General features: G+C 36.7%; 1 protein-coding gene across 5 annotated transcripts in view; it reads left to right on the top strand.

The window, feature by feature from the left end:
* Window positions 1-19,326, top strand: part of EPHA6 (EPH receptor A6) — a 1,018,620-nt gene that overhangs the window by 423,007 nt on the left and 576,287 nt on the right. For all 5 annotated transcript variants that reach the window (XM_086411211.1, XM_086411193.1, XM_086411202.1 and 2 more), the window contains one exon: window positions 16,496-16,651. In XM_086411211.1, the coding sequence (XP_086267337.1) occupies window positions 16,496-16,651 (156 nt within the window). The remainder of the gene's footprint in view (window positions 1-16,495; window positions 16,652-19,326) is intronic.

The following is a 19,326-nucleotide window of genomic DNA, read 5'->3' as shown; positions in this document are numbered from 1 at the left end:
CACATGAAAAGATGCTCAACATCACTCATTATCAGAGAAATGCAAATCAAAACCACAGTGAGGGACCATTTCACGCCAGTCAAAATAGCTGCTATCAAAATGTCTACAAGCAATAAATGCTGGAGAGGGTGTTGAGAAAAGGGAACCCTCTTACACTGTTTGTGGGAATGCAAACTAGTACAGCCACTATGGAGAACAGTGTGGAGATTCCTTAAAAAACTGGAAATAGAACTGCCATATGACCTAGCAATCCCACTGCTGGGCATACACACTGAGGAAACCAGAAGGGAAAGAGACACATGTACCCCAGTGTTCATTGCAGCAGTGTTAATAATAGCCAGGACTTGGAAGTAACCTAGATGTCCATCAGCAGACAAATGGATAAGAAAGCAGTGGTACATATACACAATGGAATATTACTCAGCCATTAAAAAGAATACATTTGAATCAGTTCTAATGAGGTGGATGAAACTGGAGCCTATTATACAGAGTGAAGTAAGCCAGAAAGAAAAACACCAATACAGTATAATTAACACATATATATGGAATTTAGAAAGATGGTAACGATAACCCTGTATGTGAGATAGCAAAAGAGACACAGATGTATAGAACAGTTTTTTGGACTCTGTGGGAGAGGGTGAGGGTGGGATGATTTGGGAGAATGGCATTGAAACATGTATATTATCATATGTGAAATGAATTGCCAGTCCAGGTTCGATGCATGATACAGGATGCTTGGGACTGGTGCACCGGGATGACCCAGAGGGATGGGATAGGGAGGCCGGTTCAGGATGGGGAACACATGTACACCACATGTGGCAGATTCATGTTGATGTATGGCAAACCAATACAATATTGTAAAGTAATTAGCCTCCAATTAAAATAAATAAAGTTATATTAAAAAAATAAAATGCTGCTGCTGCTAAGTCGCTTCAGTCTTGTCCGACTCTGTGCAACCCCATAGACAGCAGCCCACCAGGCTCCCCCATCTCTGGGATTCTCCAGGCAAGAACACTGGAGTGGGTTGCCACTTCCTTCTCCAATGCATGAAAGTGAAAAGCGAAAGTGAAGTCTCTCAGTCATGTCCGACTCTTCAGGACCCCATGGACCTGCCTACCAGGCTCCTCCATCCATGGGATTTTCCAGGCAAGAGTACTGGAGTGGGGTGCCATAACCTTCTCTGAAGTGGTTTTTGCAACAGCACTGTTATTTTTATATTAATTCTACAGTTTGTAAAGGTGCAAAAAATGAAAATTACATATGCATTTAAATTAAAACATTCAATCAAACGAGAGCTGAATATGTTCATCAACATGACAATTTGAGGCAAGAGTTCTAAAATTGCAGGTTTCAAAATAAAAGCGCATACTAAATTTAGGATACATTTTCTAAGTAGTGCTTGAATGAGATATTTCTTTAATAAGGGATGCAATAAAGTATTATGTTAATTCCAGGTGCTTTGCAAGTGTTCCTGCCCCGTTAAAAAAAGCTGTATCAGATTATTAATAATTTTGTAATATTAACTATTAAATTACAAACTAATAAATTTGTAATATTAAAATTTTGGTTTTATAAGTCAAAGAATATCAAAGACCACTAACTTAATCAATTATTTAACAAATACTTATTGAGCACCCAATATGTACTAAGCACTGTGTTAGAGGATGAGAATTTTAACACATATATATATTTTATTCTTGCAAGTGTTCACACACTATTGACTAGGTCATGGAATCAAACCACCGCAAAGAAAAAAACCTGCTATAATGTAGGCATGTGTAATATTGTAATATGCACTTGCAACAGAGAGCACAGACAGACCAATTTGTGTATGTTCATAGAGCAGTCACTTGGTCCAATAGCTTCTTTGATCTTAGTGTCTAGAATGTCCCAATTTAAGGAAATCTGACCATCTGAACCACCAGAGAAGCCCATGTAAGTGTATAAAGTAGATTAATTAGAGTTTGGAATTGCATAAATGAAGGTCTGCTAAGAATTGCTTTACTGTGTTTAAAATACTTATAAATATGTATACAGAGGATTTACACAAAATGATATATACAAAAGAATTACACAAAAATTTTGCATGTACACAGCTTCTGATTAATGGAATTTATAGCTCTGTAATAGCAAAGTTCTTCTGTGGTTCCTAGTTTTCAAATAAAAACACTTATTACAAGTTCATGAAATGTTGTAACTGGTTTTATAGTCCACTCCTGTTTGTCATGAAAACTGGATTATCCAAACACCAGCTTATATATGATCTGCCTGGGTGTAAATACATACTGGGAAATTCAGGCTCTGGCCAAGAGCATTAATATATGGAATGGTTCTACTTGTGTAGAACTAGATATAAGCCAAATAAAGAGGCCATATTCTGATCAGACACATGACATCTGTGCATCTGTAAAACCTGCACATCTTAGTTTCTGCTGATCAAACAGCCATATAGAGCTGGTGAAAGCAGTGAATCACAAGTTATGAATCTTGAGTGTCTGCTGTTGCTGCATAGAACATTTCACCCTTGACTGCATCCTTGTGATCCATAAGAATCTGTCATATCCAAACCATACTGGATCAATATTGGTACTCTACTCGTACTAGATAGGAGATGCTGTTCCAGTCTGCTTCAATTCAGTATTTACAGAACATTTCAGTGAAATGTAAACCAAGATTTTGTAAGTTATTTTAAAATATTAATAGAAAGGAAGTAAATAAAGTACTATTTAGTATACCATCAGTTGTTATTCAACATACAAACATGGGAATAGAACCAGGGATCAAGATTGAAGAGTAGGAAGAACCTGAGCTCACCTCCCCCAGCAAACATCAAAATTAGAACTATATATAGAACAAATATTACCAAACAGGGGTCATTTTGTCTGGTGCACACCAAGCCAAAACACTGGGACAGCAGAGTTTACCCCAAAGAGAGAGTTTATTCACAAGGCAGCCAAGTGAGGAAATATAAGAACTGGTCTCAAATCCACCTCCTGAAAGCCAGAGGCTCGGGGTTCTTATGGGATAAAGAAAAAAGAAGCTAGGAGGTCTGAGGCATGAGGCGTGTGGGGAAAGGTGACTGAAAAAAAATGTGATAATTGCTGTTCTGTGCAGCCATAAGGAATCCACAGGCCTCTACATATTCAAAAGAATACTTGTGCATGCCCCGTTGAAAAGTTAGTGATCTTAACTAGCACAGCCAAACTAGACACTGGTGCTGCTGCTGCTAAGTTCCTTCAGTCGTTTCTGACTCTATGCGACCCCAGAGACAGCAGCCCATCAGGCTCTCCCATCCCTGGGATTCTCCAGGCAAGAACACTGGGGTGGGTTGCCATTTCCTTCTCCAATGCATGAAAGTGAAAAGTGAAAGTGAAGTCGCTCAGTCCTGTCCAACTCTTAGTGACCTCATGGACTGAAGCCCACTAGGCTCCTCCGTCCAGGGGATTTTCCAGGCAAGAGTACTGGAGTTGGGTGCCATTGCCTTCTCCAAAACTAGACACAGAGGACTCCAAGTTCAGGAAAACAGCTTAGGCAAACATCTTATCATTTATGCTCCATGTCACGTGGAGGATTTGCATGTCTTTTGTAGCAGGAATTACAACGACCTTGATTACTAAAGGTGGGTTACAGGTGAAATGAGTGTAACTAACGATTACTGATGGTTTTACTCACTGAGAATAACCTGAAGATTATCAACAGCTTTACAACCAAGGCTGTACAGGGGAAAAAAAAAAAAAAAACATGGAGTCTAGTAGAAGGGATAGAAGTCATCTAGTGGAGGCCTGCACCCTGCATGGATGACTCAGAAGAGGAAGGGACATCACAGGGCCATGGATTCATGCTTCCTAGGGAACAAGGGTTTTGAGCCACATATGAGGAGCCCTAGCAACAGGTGAATGGATAAAGAAGATGTGGTATAATACAAATATATATATATATATATGCATATATGGGAGTATTACTCAGCCATTAAGAAGAATGAAATTTAGCTGTTTGTAAAAACATGGATGAACACTGAAAGTATTAAGTTAGTGAAAGAAGCCTGAGATTGAAAGATAAATATTGAATGGTTTCACTTATAGGTACAATCTAATAAAATAAATGAAAGAATATAACAAAACAGAAACAGACTTATAGAGAACAAGTGGTTACCAGTTGAGGGAGGAAAGGGAAGACAGGAAGAGTAAGGGAAGAAAATTAAGAAGTACTAAGTACTGGTATAAAATTAAATCCAATGATGTAATACAGTCAGTACAGTGAACATGGCCAATACTTAACTTTATATGAATTATAAAAATATTAAATAACCATTGTACACCTGAAACTAATATAAGTGAACTATACTTAAATAAAACAATTTACAAACATCATTACAATATTAAATATGAAGTAAAATTCAAAATATCATTATGAATATCAGGTACTGCTGCTTAACTATAAAAAGGAGGGCTACATATGGTGAAAATACATTGGAAATTTCCATTCACAATTCAGCCAATGATGTAATGTAATCATCTCAAGTTTGTATGGAAAATAGGAAGTGATATTGTCTGAATTCTGACTTAAGGTGTTATAGATTCAACAAAAAAGTTTAGAAATTTTAAGTCATATTATAGTATTTTATCTTTATAATTTTTAAGAAAAGCAGATAAACCTTTTTGAAGATCTGCTCTGCTAAGTTTTATATTCTCACATAATTTCAACTAATAAGTGTATTAATTATATATATATAATCCATACAACTTATGTTTGATCCTCTGCTCTGTGTATAGTACTGTCTCAGTGCAATGCCATACATAGAAACCTTATTTTTAAGTAATTTGCAGTATACTGGAAAAGACATGCCTTTTTATATCAAACTAGAAATAGAAAATATCAAAATGTAGAATTCAGGTGATAATTTTACTGGTAGGTTACAGAGGAAGAGAAAAAACATAAATATTGCTAGGAGTAAAAGTATGTATATATAGTATATATTTGTATGTGCATGTTTTTGTATACACATTTATTTTTATATAGCTATGAGCATTGTTCCAAAGTTTAGACTTAAGAATCAAAACCCTGTCTTCAAATCCTGACTTGTTCATCTATCATCTCTGTGACATGGAACAACTATTAAAGACTTTGTTTCTTCATTTGTACAATGAAAATATTAATATTTACATCATGGAATATTTTGTAAGAGTTAAATATAGTAATGTTTATAAAATACCAATTTGTTGTGGACAATAAATTGTGATTATTATATCAATATGCTTAGTAATTCTTTAAAAAGAAATTATCTTCTTGTTAGTAAAAAAATTATAACATATTGTTTAATAATTTTTATATTAGTTTTTTACACTATTCAACTATAAAAATACCAAAAATACATGACAGCAGGACATTCACAATCGTCAGATTGAAGAATGGATTGTAAGTTTGTTGCTAAGCCAGCAGAAAATATGGTTGTCAAACTTTACCGATGTGTCAGAGTACATGAGACTTAGAGCAGTGATGAGTGAGTTTGATCAAAATGTTGAAATCACACATACAGGCCATTTTATGATGAGTCTATTCTTCAATTCTATGTTGAAAGATAAAATGTCTTGCTTACTTTTTTCATAAAATGAAGGGTTATGTGTACATAAAGCATTTTTTATGAAAAAAAAACATTGTGGAATACATTTTTATTTCTAGTGGTCTGAATAAAGCTATATTTATTTTGCTTCTTACCAAAAAGGAAAGTTCCCAAGAGAACACAAAGCCATCAATTAAAACTATCTCTGTCAATTAAACCCCACAAAAGTGTATTTTTAGGTACAGCTGTTATTTATAACCCAAAGACCATCACTGATTGGCCTTTAAAAGTTATGGTTCATGGTTCAATCTTTCACTGCCCTAGATAACAAAGCAGGCATGCTGTTCCAAATACAACAGGTACATAATGAGAACTAAATATGTTGAGAACTAAAGAGATAGGAATGGAGCTAGGCTTTAATTTTTGGTTCTTCCACCATATGACCTTCAGCAAGTGTCCCAGGCTCTCAGATCTGCATAAGAATGTCCCCCAAACTTAGTGACTTTAAACAACAAAAACCGTTTGTTTTTACTTACAAATTTGAGCAAGATTCAGCTAGGACAGTTCATCTCTGTTTCAGGCTGTATTTATCTGGGGCAGCTTTACTGGGTCCTGGACATCTACGTCCCAGGTATCCCAGTAACCTGGCTGACAGTGTGGTGATGGCAGATAACTGGGAGCTCAGCACAGCCATGCACCAAAGGCCTAAGGTCTCCACCTGGGCCTCTTCATGGCTGCTTGACCTTCCCATTGGCATAGTGGCTAGCTTCTAAAAGTAACCATCCCAAAAGAAACAGGCAGAGGCTCTATCATCTTTTATGACTTTGCCTAGAAACTCACTGTAATTACAAATACACCCAGATTAAGAGGAAAAAACATAAGCCTGAGCTTTTTATGGGGAAGGGTCAGTCAGTTCAGTCTCACAATTGTGCCCAACTCTTTCCGACCCCATGGACTGCAGCACACTAGTCTTCCCTGTCCATCACCAACTCCCAGAGCTTGCTCAAACTCAAGTCCATCAAGTCAGTGATGCCATCCAACCATCTCATTCTCTGCCGTCTCCTTCTCATCCTGCCTTCGATCTTTCCCAGAATCAGGATTTTTTCCAGTGAGTCAGTTCTTTGCATCAGGTGGCCAAATTATTGGAGTTTCAGCTTCAGCATCAGTCCTTCCAATAAATATTCTGGACTGATTTCCTTTAGGATGGACTGGTTTGATCTCCTTGAGTCCAAGGGACTCTCAAGAGTCTTCTCCAATACCATGGTTCAAAAGCATCAATTCTTCTGTGCTCAGCTTTCTTTATAGTCCAACTCTCATATCCATACATGACTACTGGAAAAACCATAGCTTTGACTGGATGGATTTTTGTCGGCAAAGTAACATCTGCTTTATAATGGGGCAGAGTATCTACCAACATTGTCAGAAGGAAATGTAGAGTGAGAAGTATTGTTGGAGACATTTTGGGAACACACAGTCTACCATAGCAAGGTGTTATACTTTGCTTAATTTCAGTTTCTTCATCTTCATAATAATATGCTAGGCACCCTTCTGATTACTACGTGTATTAACTCATTAAATACTCACATTACCTCTAAGCTAGGTGCCCCATTTTACAGGTGAGAAAAAAGATGCACAGAAAAATAAGCTGCCTGAAGTGACAGGGTTAATAAAATACAGGAGAATTCAAAGCCATGTAATCTAGTTCCAAAGGTCACACTCTTTATTATCCTTTGTAACTAATTTTTGTATAGAAAATTATATAGAAATGTATAGAATTATAAAAAAATGTATAGAAAAAGTTTTGCACAACATGAGACCTATTCTGAATGCTTAATAATTATAAATGGTTTTGCTGTAGCTATTATTACTCTTGTATCATACAGTGGGTCACAGAGTGTTTTCTCTTTGACAGTGGTTTTACTTACTCAGAAAAGTAGATTTACTCTGCCTTAAGGAATATGCAAAAAAGGGATATTGACAGAAAAAGTTGAAAACTGATATTACTAGATGTCTAGAAAAAATAGTGAAATAGAAATAAGAATCTGTGATAAGAGACTAAAATTTTAAACAGCATCTTATTTCAGAGTACCTCAAAATAAGATGATAGACTCAGTAGGCACACTTTTTAAAAGCACTGCTAAATAGCAAGGAAGTAGTATTCTGGCAGGCTTTATTTGGGTTGACTAAAATACACCTAGGAACACCAAAGGAAATAAAAATAGTATGAGAAAATGAATTTTAGGACACTTAAAAAGTGCTATGTATTTTTAGGAAAAAATGTGGTTAGCTTTTTATTTTGTGCCATTATTATTATTAGATTCTATTCAAACTGGTATAAAAATAAAAATGGTGTATAATCCTAAAAACTGCTAACATAAACCTTTGTTCCCCACACCTTAACTTTCAGAATAAAAACACTTACCTTACTTTCATACTAAAAATGGCTTTAGAATTTTAATTCCACATGTCATCAGTCTCAGACTATTGAAGTATTGCTGACATTATTTTCCTTGTAATGCTCTGTTCTTGAAAGTTCTTATCTGTCAAATAAAAACACAGTTTAAAATTATTTTAATATAAATTATTAATCTGTGAATGATAAAAAATGGTGAGAGGCAAAACTAAGATCTGTGTATCTACTTTATGCTAGTTAAAGGCAACTTACATGGGTTTGCAGTATATATGTCTGTTTATGTTATAATTTTCGTGTCTCATAGACAAACAAATAAAAGAAGTGTCTTTCTTCTATATTGATGTCATCTCTTTTACCTAACCAAAAGTTTAAAACTTCTAGTCTGAGACCTGGGTAGTAGTCTTTTGGTTCATTTCTCAAAGTCTTTGGCATGTTGAAAAGAATCAGTTCCAAGTATGTGCAGTTTGGAAACAAGCCCAGAGGTTCATAAACAAGTATGGGACTGCTTTCCCAGAGTCTGGTCTCTCCGTTTTCTTCCTAGTACTTTCTGAATCCCTCAAACTCCTCTTCAAGGCCCTTTGTCTAGACAGCTAGCTGGGGCTTTCTTTGTTCTACTCTGCTGTACACTTCTGCAACTGGATCTACATCCAGAACCAAGTGAGAGGAGGACAGAAGGAAAAAAAATGCAATGAAGGTTGACTCCACGCTCTCAGAACCACAGCTTCAGTGAAGGAGGAAGAAGGTTTTTCCTTCTTGGGAATTTTGTCTTCTGTGAGCTCCCATTACTGACCACCACCACCAGCCTACAACACAATTACTTGAGGTCTGGGCATGAGAGAACAGGAAAAGAGAGAGAGAAAGAGGGAAGGGATTTCCATATTCCTAATTGTCTCCTGAACATTTCCCACTTCCAGAGACAAGGTGAGCTGGAGCTCTGTGAGCTGTTGGCCACTTCCAGGTGTCCAGTCCATTCAGTTGAGGCTCCAGCCCAAGCACCGGGGAAAACAGGGAGGAGACAAGGGGGAAAGACTGGCAAATTCATAACCAGCTTGGTAGTACCACAAATTTGGGGTTTCTCCATTAGACATGGTTCTACTTACTTTTCCGAGCCCTCACAGTTGCTGGGGTGGGGAAGTGGGGTGGTACTGTGTTCAGATTCAAGAGAAAGTCCACTTTAAACATTTCTTTGGTGGAAGTAAGAAATTAGAATTCACGACAGGACAGTTTATGTATATTATCTTCATGAGGACTTTATAGTAGCTCCCCTGCAAGGAAAATTAGGTTGAATATCTTGAAGAATAATCCACATTTTATTATTAGTAGACTCGTATTTGGTCTTGAAATTTTCCTTCAGTATTTATTAAGAGATTAATCTGAAAAACAAAATATTTGTGCTTATTAACCTTAAGTTTTAGGGGTTTTCCTTTTGTTATTATTTTTCAATTATCTGATCTTCCCTGCCTTCTCTGCTTATATGATAGCAAATTTTAATTTTTATGACTTCAGAGTAATATCTAGGAAAACAGTAATGAGACTGCCTATCCCAGTTTATTAAATTTCCTGAGTTCTAATGTTTTAGAAATGATGCACATCACATATTTTACTAATAAGTCATTCAGGTTTATCTAAACTTACAGACTATTGAGCACCTATGAGGGAAAAGCAGTCAATTATATTAATATTAGCTCCTGTCAGACAATACACAATTGAATATTTCATCATATGGTAAGAAGTGCACAGCATGATATGCCAACCAGGATTTCTCATGGTTCCTTGTCTTAAAGTTCTCTGATAGTAGAGAAAACCTAAAAACATTGCTAGTAATCGTGTCCGACCCTGTGCGACCCCATAGACGGCAGCCCACCAGGCTCCTCCATCCCTGGGAATCTCCAGGCAAGAACACTGGAGTGGGTTGCCATTTCCTTCAATGCATGAAAGTGAAAAGTGAAAGTGAAGTCACTTAGTCGTGTCCGACTCTTCAGGACCCCATGGACTGCAGCCTACCAGGCTCCTCCACCTATGGGATTTTCCAGGCAAGAGTACTGGAGTGGGGTGCCATTGCCTTCTCCAATATATAGCTTAACAATTCAATTTTTGAAATATAATATGTGTAGGACAGATCATACATTTCTTGGTTTTGTTTTAGCAGACAAACCTCTGTGTGTGTATGCATGTGTGTGTGTGTGTGTGTGTGTGTGTGTGTGTGTGTGAAATACTACTCAACTATATTCCTATCAATACCCAGAGAATTTAATTTTCTGAAATTTCAGGTATCAATAAGCAAAATTATATGGCAAGGTATGTACTTCATTAATATTAGTGTTATTTCAATAACTATACTCATTGTATGAACCTTTAATACATGCTATTCTATAAAAATTGTTTTGTACTTTTTAATGTATAGCCCACCTTTTATTGTTATTTTAGGCAACCACTTAAAGTTCTTCAAATCATAAATGTATTTTTTAAATAGGCTGTGTATTAGATTATTTATTATTTTGTAATTATATATTTATATGTTTTACATAGTCTATATTTATATATTTTACACATTATATATTTATATATTTTGCATTTTATAGATCCCTGCTGCCAAATTGCATTGATTTTATTTTTTAGCATTCATGATACTTTTATCAGTAAGTAAATGGCAACAGAAAATTAAAAAAAAATCATTTCATAAATATTTCATCAATAATTTTGTAATTTGATTATTCTCAATTAAATGTATTTACTTCAATTATAGAATTAGAAATTTAGTGAAGTGTAAATTTTGTAAAATATAGTTGATTGAAATATTTATTTATCTCCATTCCCTCAGCACACTTCACCAAAATAAGTAAAAGAATATAGAAGGTTTACACTAACAAGGGCAAAGCAGGGGAGGAGAAAACACATCACATGAGAATTATCAGCATGTCAACAAAACTGCAGAAAATGAAAATCAAATGGAGGCCTGATAGCTCACTTAGCGATGGAACTTGTATGACTGCCTGTGGGGAGAGAAGCTACTTTCAATTTGTGCTGTTCTGTTGGGTATATACCAGTGAGTGGCATTGTCAGAAGAAATGTGTATGTTCCTCTGTAGTAGATACTACCAAATAATCCCCCAAATGGTAGTGTCACTATAAACTAAAATATAGAATTACTGTATATCTTCTTTATTCATTCTTTCATTGACAGAGACTGACTTTTTCCATATCTTGGCTATTGCGAATAATGCTGTAATAATGCTGTAGTGCAGGTAACTTTTTCATATCCTCTTTTCATTTCTTTTGAATATATACCCAGAAATAGGTTTGCTGGGTCACTTGGTAGGTCTATTTTTAGTTTTCTGAGAAACAGCCATACTGTTTTCCATTTTGGCTACACTAACTTGCATTCCCACCGACCAGTACACAAGAGTTCCCTTTTCTCTACATCCCTGCCATCAGGTATCTCTTCTCTTCTTGATAATTGCCATTCTAACAGTTGTAAGACTACATGTCATTCTGGTTTTCATTTGCATTTCCCTGATGATTAGTTGTATTGAGCATCTTTTCCTGTACTTGTTGGCCATTTGTATGTCTTCTTTAAAGAAAGGTCTATTCAGTTCCTCTGCCTATTTTTTAACTGTACATTTTTGTTTTTGTTATTATTGAGTTATGTGAGCTCTTTATATACTTTAGGTATTATCAGTTTATCAGATATATTATTTTCAAATCTTTTGACCCATTCTATCAGTTGCCTGTTCATTATTTTTACCTGTTTCTTTTGCTGTGCTGAAGCTTTTTAGTCTGATGTAGTGCTACTTGCTTTTGTTGCTGGTGCTTTTGCTGTAATATTTTTCTTTTTTTAATCATTGCCAAGACCAATATCAAGATGTTCCTCTATGTTTTCTTCTAAAAGTTTTACAGTTTCAAGTCTTATTTTTTAGTCTCTACGCTATTTTGAGTTAACTTTTGTGAGTAGTGTCTCAGTCAGTCTGTTCAGTTGCTCAGTCGTGTCCGACTCTTTGCGACCCCGTGAATCACAGTACACCAGGCCTCCCTGTCCATCACCAACTCCCAGAGTTCACCCAAACTCATGTCCATCGACTCTGTGATGCCATCCAGCCATCTCATCCTCTGTCGTCCCCTTCTCCTCCTGCCCCCAATCCCTCCTAGCATCAGGGTCTTTTCCAATGAGTCAGGTCTTCGCATGAGGTGGCCAAAGTATTGGAGTTTCTGCTTCAGCATCAGCCCTTCCAATGAACACTCAGGACTGGTCTCCTTTAGGATGGACTGGTTGGATCTCCTTGCAGTTCAAGGGACTCTCAAGAGTCTTCTCCAACACCACAGTTCAAAAGCATCAATTCTTTGGCACTCAGCTTTCTTCACAGTCCAACACTCACATCCATACATGACCACAGGAAAAACCATAGCTTTGACTAGACGGACCTTTTTTGGCAAAGTAATGTCTCTGTTTTTTAATATGTTGTCTAGGTTGGTCATAACTTTCCTTCCAAGGAGTAGTGTCTAGTCAGGTCCAGTTTCACTTTTCTGTCTGTGGTTAACCAGTTTTCCTTACAGCATTTATTGAAGACACTATTCTTTCCTGATTGAGAATTCTTAGCTTCTTTGTCAAATGTTAGTTATTTATTTGGGAATTTATTTCTGGGCTGTCTATTCTGTTCCAGTGGTCTATGTATATATTTTTTATACTGATACTATACTGTTTCAATTTGTATAACTCCATAGTATAGTTAACTTCCCTGGTGGCTCAGATGGTAAAGCGTCTGCCTACAATGTGGGAGCAGAGAAGGCAATGGCAACCCACTCCTGTACTCTTGCCTGGAAAATCCCATGGACAGGGGAGCCTGGTAGGCTACATTCCATGTGATCACTAAGAGTTGGACACGACTGAACGCCTTCACTTTCACTTTCATGCATTGGAGAAGGAAATGGCAACCCACTCCAGTGTTCTTGCCTGGAGAATCCCTGGGATGGGGGAGCCTGGTGGGCTGCCGTCTATGGGGTCACACAGAGTCAGACACGACTGAAGCGACTTAGCAGCAGCAGCAGCACAATGTGGGAGACCCGGGTTCAATCCCTGGGTCAGGAAGATCCTCTGGAGAAGGAAATGGCAACCCACTCCAGTACTCTTGCCTGGAAAATCCCATGGATGCAGGAGCCTAGTAGGCTACAGTCCATGGAGTCGCAAAGAGTTGGACATGACTGAGGGACTAAACTTTCTATAGTATAGTTTGAAATCAGGAAACATGGAAGAAACACAAGCTGGAATCAAGATTGCCGGGAGAAATATCAATAACCTCAAATATGCAGATGACAACACCCTTATGGCAGAAAGTGATGAGGAACTACAAAGCCTCTTGATGAAAGTGAAAGTGGAGAGTGAAAAAGTTGACTTCAAGCTCAACATTCAGAAAACAAAGATCATGGCATCCGGTCCCACCACTTCATGGGAAATAGATGGAGAAACAGTGGAAACAGTGTCAGACTTTATTTTTCTGGGCTCCAAAATCACTACAGATGGTGACTGCAGCCATGAAATTAAAAGACGCTTACTCCTTGAAAGGAAAGTTATGACCAACCTAGATAGCATATTCAAAAGCAGAGGCGTTACTTTGCCAACAAAGGTTCATCTAGTCAAGGCTATGGTTTTTCCTGTGGTCATGTATGGATGTAGGATTTGGACTGTGAAGAAAGCTGAGCACCGAAGAATTGATGCTTTTGAACTGTGGTGTTGGAGAAGACTCTTGAGAGTCCCTTGGACTGCAAGGAGATCCAACCAGTCCATTCTGAAGGAGATCAGCCCTGGGATTTCTTTGGAAGGAATGATGCTAAAGCTGAAACTCCAGTACTTTGGCCACCTGATGCGAAGAGTTGAGTAATTGGAAAAGACTCTGATGCTGGGAGGGATTGGGGCAGGAGGAGAAGGGGACAACAGAGGATGAGATGGCTGGATGGCATCACTGACTTGATGGTCTGGGTGTTGGTGATGGACAGGGAGGCCTGGCGTGCTGCGATTCATGGGGTCACAAAGAGTCGGACAGGACTGAGTGACTGATCTGATCTGTTCTGATCTGATGCCTTTAGCATTGTTATTCTTAGAATTGCTTTGGCTATTTGGGGTCTTTTGTGGTTCTATGAATTTTAGAATTGTTTTTAATATCTCTGTGAAGAATGCCATTGGAATTTTGATAGGGATTGCATTGAATCTATAGTTGGTTTGAGTAGTATGGACATTTTAGTGAATTATTGCGATAGAGGAATATGGGCTGTCTTTCTATGTGTTTGTGTTGTCTTCAGTTTCTTTATCAAAATATTGTAATTTTCATTTTTAGGTCTTTCACTTAATTGGTTAAATTCATGCCATCTTATAGTTTTTCAGCTATTGTAATGTGACATTTATGTTCAGGTCATTAGAAAATTGATTATATATATATATATATATAATTGATTATATATATACAACAAAAATGACAGGGACTTCCATGACAGTCCAGTAGTTAAGACTTTGCCTTCCAATGCAGAGGTTGTAGATTCAATCTTAGGTTAGGGAGCTCAGATCCCATATGCCTTGCAACCAAAAACATAAAACAGAAGCAATATTGTAACAAATTCAATAAAAATTTTTAAAATATTCCACATCAAAAAAATCTTTTTAAAAATGACACACATGACATTGATATTGCTAATAAATACTGCTTATAAGTTAATAAAATACAAGCAACCAGTAGAAAATGAACAAAGGATATAAAAGAATTCATAACCAAAAGACCAATAAAAATATGAAAAAATGTGCAATATTAGTGGGATTTAGGAAGCTTCAATTGAAGTAACAATATTTAATTCCATGTGTTGTCAGAAGGTAAAGGAGTCACTAATAATTATAGGATTAGTAGGGGGAAGATTAGGGTGCTCAATTACATTTGTTTGACCTTTCGAAATATATTTAGAAATGTAACATAGAAATAAGTGTTAAATTATACATATACCCTGGCCCAGAACTCCTACTCTTAGGAACAGAAATGTAAGTATCAACATGGGGATGTTTACTGCAGCATAGTTTATAAAGTATTTCTTTCAAGTAGGTGATTGTTGATACAAATACTGCAGATATATTACAATGAATTACAGCCATTGACATGGAGAAATTTTCATGCTATAGTTGATAATTGATAAAAATAATCTAAAGTTTATTGATATTATCTCAGTATTGAAAAATCAACAGTATGAAATCCTTGTGTTCATACATATGTAAACATACATCTACACAACAGTGTGTTGGCATTTTAGGAAAATAATATTTGAAGAAGGAATAAAAGGTACGAATAAGCAAAATTCCTAAATGACATTTAAAGTAAATATCCATACAAAAAGCATATCTGTTATGTTATATTAGATGCATGTTATATTCGAAAGCATGAATATTTTGAATATAGAAATAGATACCACAGTGAATGTTTAACCTGATCATATATATCTGAATAACTTCTCCTAAAAGAAAACATTGGAAACCACTGAATCAAATAATACTAAACTTTCCTTCTGCAGTATTGACATAATGTTGGGAAACATTCCTATTTTTGGTGGTTTGTTTTTCTTTAGAAATGAAATGTACATACTCTATAAATAGAGAAAAAGGAAGTGGTAGACAAAGAAGGGATACATAAGAAAATAATTTAAAAGTTCTGAAGATTTAGGTACTGATGCTTTTGAATTGCGGTGTTGGAGAAGACTCTTGAGAGTCCCTTGGACTGCAGGGAGATCCAACCAGTCCATTCTGAAGGAGATCAGCCCTGGGATTTCTTTGGAAGAAATGATGCTAAAGCTGAAACTCCAGTACTTTGGGCACCTCATGCGAAGAGTTGACTCATTGGAAAAGACTCTGATGCTGGGAGGGATTGGGGGCAGGAGGAGAAGGGGACGACAGAGGATGAGATGGCTAGATGGCATCACTGACTCGATGGACATGAGTCTGAGTGAACTCCGGGAGTTGGTGATGGACAGGGAGGCCTGGCGTGCTGCAATTCATGGGATCGCAGAGAGTTGGACACGACTGAGTGACTAAACTGAACTGAACTGAACTGATCCCATTTTTAACAGAAATACAAACAAAACCTAAAACTACTGACTCAAAGATAAATAGAATGCTCATTCCACTTACAAAGTAGCCACATATTAGACATCAGTGAATTAATTATTATTCATTCACTCATTTTTCAGGCATCTATAATAACTATATATTCAAAATATGCTAAGAATTGTGCATATAAGAAGACTAAAGCCCATGTCTAGCTTGTGGCAGTTACAAAAAGTTGAGGTGATAATATGATCAGTTAGTTGTAATGTAATATGATTCCCCATTGTATAACTTAATTTTGAATAACTATTTCATTCGTTAATATTAGCATGTATTGACTTTTCTGTGTATGTGTGAACTGAATTCCAAAGTGTATAATTTAAAATATGTTGTACATGTGCAAATAAAATAATTCTAGCAATAATCAAAAAAAATTGTTTTTCCTGTGTTCACAGCTTGCAGACCAGGATTCTATAAAGCGTTTGCTGGCAACATAAAATGTTCTAAGTGTCCTCCACACAGTTTAACCTACGTGGAAGCAACTTCTGTCTGTCAGTGTGAAAAGGGTTACTTTCGAGCTGAAAAAGACCCACCTTCCATGGCATGTACCAGTAAGTCTGTCCATTTTGCATTTGAAAATCCTATTTTCAATCCTTTTGGTCTCTTTATTCTAAATTTTAAAAAAAGAAGTGGATATACAAAATTCTGTGTGATCAATGTTGCTTGTCTTTGATATTAGTCAAGGAAAAGTTTCTCTTTCTTAGTATAATTATTTGTCAGCCGCTTACAGAGAATGTATGTTTTCTCAAAAATCACATTGATTCCTGACATGCAACCACCAGCCCTGGTTTGGAGACCTGGCAAATTTTTCTTAGGCACAATTTGTCCTTAGGAAATCAAAGCAGCAAAAGGTTTCTTTGAGGATTTATAAGCAAAAGTTGTTATTTGCTTTAACTCTTGAACATTTAAAGGCGCATCACTTTAGGACCATCAAGTTTGCTGTTTCAGGGGAGCTTCAGTACGGAACTTTGAAAGTCACTGTGCTAATGTTATACAGGAAAGTTCAAGTTTTACTTGACATTTGTCTCTAAAGGGAAGATATTTTTGAGTTTATCCACATTTCACCTCTCACTTTCTCTCCCATTGTTGATTTGAAACCAATAGAATATTAAATCTAAATGTGAAGGTCATTTTAATGCATGCCCCAAGAATTTTAAATTAGTAATATTCTCCTATTATTAAAGTATCATAAATTATATGTACACTTTAAAAATAAAAATGAATATATTGATATTAATGCAAAAGTAAAATGTCACCTCTTAGTTATAAAAGTCTTATTAAATACATAAATAAAATATAGTGAAATTTCACCCTTCTTGATGAATTGGTGCCACAATGTTGATTATCTTATGTAATTTCACAGGGGCTGAAATGGATTAAAAATACGTAATGCCACATATTCCTCAGAGACAATGGATATGTTACATTTCTTTTAAATGATGCAGTTTGTAGATTTGTGTGCGTTACTACAATCTTATAAAATATAAAATACTTTTATAGAATACACTTAAAAATACAACACGTTTATTAGTAGATATAATTTTTGCTTTCTGACTATAAATACTGAGTGACTATTTTCTTCAGAAAAATACAGCATGAGAAATTATTAGCTAGATTTTTTTTCTAGGAACATATTCTAAGCTTATAAGTAGGAAAAGAGAAATTCTCAATATCATTTCTTACCTAATTGTGGGAATAGTTTTGAATAGGAAAATATTTCTCCTACTGGTAAATATTTGTATGTATGTATGTATGTATATGTAGATGGTGGTGTTTCAAATGGTTACAGTTCTGCCTGGGAAGTATCCCTAAAAACCTACATCAGAAACTAAGTAGATGCCTAGGTGAGTGATAGAAGGGAATCTGCTCTTTTTATTTTCTTGAAAAAAGAAAGTGTTAGTTGCTCAGTTGTGTCCAACTCTGAGACCCTGTGGAGTGTAGTCTGACAGGTTCCTCTGTCCATGGGACTTGCCAGGCAAGAACACAATCCCTTATCCAGGGGATCTTCAAAACCCAGGGATCGAATCTATGTCTCCTGCATTGCAGGCAGATTCTTTATCATCTGAGCCATTAGGAATTAGAAGGCCATGAATAGACGGATTGACAAAGTCAAGGAATACATTGTTTCCCACCAGTATAACCCTTTGTGAGGGGGCAGAGTAGGGAGTTGGGGAGGATTAATTCTATGGAGTGAGACTATTAAGGAAATAAATATGGGATACAATAAAATCTACAAACCTCAGTCATTGTTGAATCTAATATGTATACTTAACTAGCTTAACATTGTTAAGTTTCTTGAATTTTTCTCTCTTTAAAAACTTTTTTTTTAAATATTTGATGTTGTAAATTATGTTTACAATTATATTAAACTGCTTTAGCTATACTAAATGGAAGCATACTTTTGCTCATCATTGGGCAGAGCCTTGACAGGGAACAGCATGCTGTACTGCCATAGGGATTAAAACAGAAATTCAAACAAAAGTGAAAAGTTCTGTCAGCTCACCCAAATTCAAGCCACTGGAAACTCCCCTCTCAAGGCTTCTCTCTGCTACTTTATTGAATACGTCTTTATCTTAATTTTAGCCAAAACTTACAATGGTGTACTAGTAAATTCACCATCTTTTAGAGTCAAAGTATCTGAGTGTGAATCTTGGCTTTGATACTGTAAGAAATATAAATTTGAAGTGGTCCATTTTCAAGACAAAGTAACTAGCTCTGAAGTAGCTAAACTTGCTGCTTCTGCTGCTGCTGCTAAGTCGCTTCAGTCGTGTCCGACTCTGTGCGACCCCATAGACTGCAGCCCACCAGGCTCCCCCGTCCCTGGGATTCTCCAGGCAAGAACACTGGAGCTGGTTGCCATTTCCTTCTCCAATGCATGAAAGTGAAGAGTGAAAGTGGATTTCATGGGATTTTCCAGGCAAGAGTCCTGGAGTAGGGTGCCATTGCTAAACTTGGGAACATGACAAAGTTGAGGCCTGGATTCTTTAGATAAAGTTAGGGTTGGGGAGAGAGATCAGACTGGATCCTAAAGAGATAGGATCCACCCATTGTCTGTGCCCTGCCTCTCAGTTCAGTTCAGCTTATTCGCTCAGTCGTGTCTGACTCTTTGCGACCCCATGAATTGCAGCACCCCAGGCCTCCCTGTCCATCACCAACTCCCGGAGTTCACTCAAACTCACATCCATCGAGTCGGTGATGCCATCCAGCCATCTCAGCCTCTGCCGTC

The sequence above is a fragment of the Bos grunniens genome, chromosome 1 (genome assembly GCF_055505025.1).
Source record: "Bos grunniens cultivar Pamir isolate PY7600 chromosome 1, Bosgru_T2T1.0, whole genome shotgun sequence".
NCBI lineage: Eukaryota > Metazoa > Chordata > Mammalia > Artiodactyla > Bovidae > Bos > Bos grunniens.
This window is presented reverse-complemented; position numbering and strand designations above follow the sequence as displayed.